This window comes from Strongylocentrotus purpuratus, unplaced genomic scaffold (genome assembly GCF_000002235.5).
Source record: "Strongylocentrotus purpuratus isolate Spur 01 unplaced genomic scaffold, Spur_5.0 spur5_scaffold_19, whole genome shotgun sequence".
Classification (NCBI taxonomy): domain Eukaryota; kingdom Metazoa; phylum Echinodermata; class Echinoidea; order Camarodonta; family Strongylocentrotidae; genus Strongylocentrotus; species Strongylocentrotus purpuratus.
Window position 1 is genome coordinate 1,115,767 of NW_022145604.1, and position 5,288 is coordinate 1,121,054.

At 41.7% G+C, this 5,288-nt stretch overlaps 1 protein-coding gene across 1 annotated transcript; it reads right to left on the bottom strand.

Moving 5' to 3' along the window:
* Window positions 1-321: 321 nt before the first annotated feature.
* Window positions 322-3,854, bottom strand: LOC105438435 (basic salivary proline-rich protein 3-like). The gene is made up of 4 exons (XM_030990689.1): window positions 3,754-3,854; window positions 3,086-3,538; window positions 1,925-2,037; window positions 322-339 (listed from the first exon to the last, which is right to left on the bottom strand). Exons 1-4 carry the CDS (start codon window positions 3,824-3,826, stop codon window positions 322-324), a joined length of 657 nt encoding a protein of 218 aa, XP_030846549.1. The 5' UTR covers window positions 3,827-3,854.
* Window positions 3,855-5,288: the final 1,434 nt, after the last annotated feature.

The following is a 5,288-nucleotide window of genomic DNA, read 5'->3' on the forward strand; positions in this document are numbered from 1 at the left end:
ATACTGCATTTGACATGAAAACCGGGATTTTCAATTTTGAAGTATATATGTGAAAACTGATTTGTCGCGATTTACGTCCTTTAAAGACCGTCAATATTACTGGACCAGAAGGGATTAGACCACACAGCGAGGTCACTGACAGGTGGCCATCTCATTAACTCAGCTCTCAACTAACATAAGAAAAAGAGGATCACGGGGACCAACAGGCACCGATTTGGGAAGGTTTCTACATAGATGGAGCAAGTAGCTACAAGTAGGACAGTGGGGCTTTAAGAATGTGACATAATTACATCTGAAAATATTGAATAAAGGTCAACCAGTCTACCTTTCGTTCTTGAGCTGCGAAAACACAAGAACAACAAATGTTAAAGGGCTTTGGATAATTTAGTTGTTAACTTTAACATACATGTAGGTCAATTACATTCTTAATTTTGTATTTAATAAACTTAGAGTCTTTATAAAATGTTAATATATGTACATGTGTCTTGTTTCTTTTAGTTGTTTATTTTTTTATCAGCCTTGTAAACTATGATTCCATTTCTACCTAATGTCACATTAAGGCTTTGAACATGAGTTTTACTCAGATTTTGCTCTCTCCCAAAGCAATATTATGTTCTGAAGAGGCTTTATATCATGTATGTCTATAAAAAAAAAACTAGATGGAATTCGACTGCGCGCAGTCGAAAATGATGCCTCCGTCATAGAGCAATTTTACAAACCAAAACAGAAGAAATTTTTCAAATTCAAGTTCAATTGTAATCCATTAACAGGTTCTCAGAATATCGTGATTACAAACAATTTCTCATATACATATATGACCCTTTGAACTTTGACCTCATGATCCTAATATCTACTCAGCTCATTGGCTCTGCAAGATATCCAGAGTTAAATAGTAATCCATCTGTCAGTTCTAATGAGAATGCGTTCACAAGCTATTTTTGCATACATAATGAGCCCATGACCTTGGACCTTATGAACCAAGAATCTACACAGTTCATTGGCTCTGCAAGATACATAAATGATCTAATTTTGGCAGGAATCCATCAATCTGTTCTAATGATAACGCGATCACAAGCTGTTTTTGCATACATAACGGGCGCTGTGACCTTTGACCTTTGACCTCGTTACCCAAAATCTAATAAGTTCATCGGCTCTGCAAGTAACATACATGACCTAAGTTTGGCAGGAATCCATCAATCGGTTCTTGAGATAACGCGATCACAAGCTGTTTTTGCATACATAATGAGCCCTGTGACCTTTGACCTTTGACCTCGTGACCCCAAAATCTAATCAGTTCATTGGCTCTGCAAGATACATACATGACCAAAGTTTGGCAGGAATCCATCTATCGGTTCTTCAGATAACGCGATCACGAGCCGTTTTGCATACATAATGAGCCCTGTGACCTTTGACCTTTGACCTCGTGACCCCAAAATCTAATCAGTTCATCGACTATACAAGATACATACATGACCAAAGTTTGGCAGGAATCCATCCATCGGTTCTTCAGATAACGCGATCACGAGCTGTTTTTGCATACATAATGAGCCCTGTGACCTTTGACCTTTGACCTCGTGACCCCAAAATCTAATCAGTTCATCGACTTTGCTAGATACATATATGACCAAAGTTTGGTAGGAATCCATTGATCCGTTCTTCAGATAACGTGATCACGAGAACGGGACGTACGTACAGACGTACGTACAGACGTACGGACGGACGGACGGACGGACGGACAACCCGAAAACATAATGCCTCCGGCTACTTCGTAACGGAGGCATAAAAATACTAAATTTGTTTTATAACATTTACTATCTTTTCTGAATATAATTTATTTCACTTGTCAGAACATTGACGATTAAATCTTAAACCAACAATGTACCACCTAGAATTTATTCCTTAAAACCAATAATTTCAGTCTTACCTGACACACTTCCTGGTAATCTCGGCAGCAATCACCATAACTCATGCAAGCAGCATCGCAGAAGCAGGCTCCAGTGGGGTTCATGCCACCGCATGCACTCTCACATGAATCTCCTACAGAAACAGCAAAAACAACATTAATAACTATAATATTCGAGGTTTATTTAGCGTTTAATACAAGTACAATGTTTCTAAGCTGGCAACAGAAATGTTACTACTCTGGTTACTATATTCAGGCTTGCCTACAACCAGTATATGCACATTCTTCACTGACCAGGGAGCACCCGAGCCAAGCGCAATTTTACAATCGTTCACAATGCTGATCAAACTACAATGTCTTTCGCATCCCAACGGATATCAATTTATCACCTGGGTGAAGAGAATCAATATATACAAAATCCCTAGCTTAAGTTCGTGCCGGAGATCAAACATACACGACTATCGCATCTCCTATCAAATTTAAACTATTCGACTACGATGTGGGATGGATGTGCGTGTGTGGAGGGGTGATATAATTTACATGATTTATATCCCCTCCAACATCGTTCCCCTTTTCAGGTTTTGCTGAAAAGGGGTGTGATTATCTTCGACACTCTTACTTGAATAGGGTATAACTTTGCTGCATAAACACATAAATAAAAGAGGTGAATAATCTACTAACCTGTTGGAGGGGGTCCACTGGGAGGCGACAGAGGGGTAGAGCTGTTACTTGGCGGTGGAGGGGGTGGGGAAGAACCGTTGTTTGGTGGAGGAGGAGGAGGGGAAGAACCGTTGTTTGGTGGAGGAGGAGGAGGTGAAGAACCGTTGTTTGGTGGAGGAGGAGGAGGTGAAGAACCGTTGTTTGGTGGAGGAGGAGGAGGGGAAGAACCGTTGTTTGGTGGAGGAGGAGGAGGGGAAGAACCGTTGTTTGGTGGAGGAGGAGGAGGGGAAGAACCGTTGTTAGGTGGAGGAGGAGGAGGGGAAGAACCGTTGTTAGGTGGAGGAGGAGGAGGGGAAGAACCGTTGTTTGGTGGAGGAGGAGGAGGGGAAGAACCGTTGTTAGGTGGAGGAGGAGGAGGGGAAGAACCGTTGTTCGGGTGTGAGTGGTTACCTGGGGGTGGGGTTGAAAAGTTAGAGGAAAAAATCCCGCGCTTAACGATTCGGCTGACACGTGAGTGGTTACCGGTTCCAATCCCTGGTCTTGGTGGAGGTGGGCCGGTGCCGTTGCTTGGGAGTGAGTGGTTACCGGTTCCATTACCAGGTCTTGGTGGAGGAGGACCGGTGCCGTTCATTGGGTGTGAGTGGTTACCGGATCCATTACCGCGCTTAACAATTCGGCCGGCACGTGAGTGGTTACCGGTTCCATTACCTGGTCTTGGTGGAGGTGGGCCGGTGCCGTTGCTTGGGAGTGAGTGGTTACCGGTTCCATTACCAGGTCTTGGTGGAGGTGGGCCGGTGCCGTTGATTGGGAGTGAGTGGTTACCGGTTCCATTACCTGGTCTTGGTGGAGGTGGGCCGGTGCCGTTGCTTGGGAGTGAGTGGTTACCGGTTCCATTACCTGGGGGTGGTGGAGGTGGGCCCGTACCGTTCCCTGGTCTTGGTCTTGGTTGTGGTCTCGATGGCCGATTGCCGGTTGCTATAAGAGTTTAACAGAACAAATATGGACCAAATTAAAAAGAAAATAATTCCTTTATTAAAATGTCATAATCGTACACGCATTTGACTCGTCTGCTATGTCCCCCAAAAAATCAGTGCCACTGATATCTTTTGAAGAAAAAAAATAAATAAATAAAGCGCATAAAAAGCTTCTCAAGTTCCCCATACTGATGGTTAAAACGTGTTCATACTTACGAGCCTGTGCGGCACAAACAGCAGCAAGGACCAGGATGACCAAGAGTCCGCTGAGAATGATTCGGCCTGCCATGATGATATTGATGATATCAGCTTGGAGTAGTCTTTCGTTGCTTGTGATCAGTATCTGGAAGGACACTAATTATGGATTTCATGGTTCCATCAGACCTCTATTTATACCTTTTTGAAATTTTAATTCTTTAAGGTAGGTCCGGAAAGGTATAACATTCAAAATGGACTACGCGTCTGATTTCAAGGCGCAGTGTTTAACAGGTGTTCATAATACTTCTTTTAGATCATGACACGTTTACGCTACCATCCCTTCTAACTTTTGCAAAGTAATCGAATTTTCTGCTTATTGTCCAGTTTTACTGTATGGTCTAGTGGATTTTATTTCATTTATATTGGAGTGGTTTGTTTATTTATGATCGATCGTATGCATTAGTTTCATTTTTAGATTAAACAATAAGTTTTTGAGAGGTCTTGAGTTGCAATGGCGATGTGTGGGCGTTGTAAGCTAAGAAATGGGGGAGGGGTGCTGGCACCAGCGGATAGCATCGATCTTATTTGGCGGATGAAATGGCTACCAATTGAGTAGAGGATGATGCTTGAAGTCCCAATCTCCCCCCCCCCCCCCCACTGTCTTTCTGTTTGTTTATCTACTGAATTTCGATCAGGGGGCACGCCTATCTTTATTTTATTTTTTATTTTGTTCTCTCTGATGATTTTACGTTTCCTAACACCTCGAGTGATAACTATGTCCATATCCAATGCGAGACATTCGTGAAATTATTTACATTGATTTCGATTAGATAATAAGTATCCTCATTAATAGAAATATGGATAGAAGGGATATATTCGCACTTGAAAGGTAATGCTTTTTATAGGACTTTTCAGGCTTGTGCGCATTAATCACTGAGTCATCATCATGTTTATCAAATACGGCGACCATCCCCTTCATGTACATGCCCTTGTACAAACAATCACGTGCCCACAAGCACGTGTCACTGACAATTTAGTGTGTGTAACCATTTAGTTAGAAAGATAATCTTTCGCGGATCTACATATAACATCGCCTTGAAACTATCTGGTTAAAAAGCTTAAAGCTGAAGTTCAATTTTGGTATTGTGATTGCATTGTGAAAGAAACGGTGTGGAATCGATCAGAAAAGGTAAATCATCTATTATATAAGTATTGGTGTGTACTGCAAGGTTCTAGAATCATCAAAATCATAAGAAATTTGCCTAGTCTTGGTAAATTTACAAGCACGGTACACAGTATGTATATGGGACTACAAGAACATGTGTCATAAAAATCCGTCCCGAATGTTATGCTGTTACATGCCATATTTAGAATATTAAGGCATTTTGAAGAGCCATGCATTCAGAACATCTTTAATCTGATTTTATTCCACACTTGCATAATAACAATGATAATACAAATTATTTTTCACCTCTTCCTAGAACTCAACCTTCTCTTTAAACAGCAAGTCGCGCCAGTCGCACGATATGTTTATTATCCCAAAGTAGATTCAA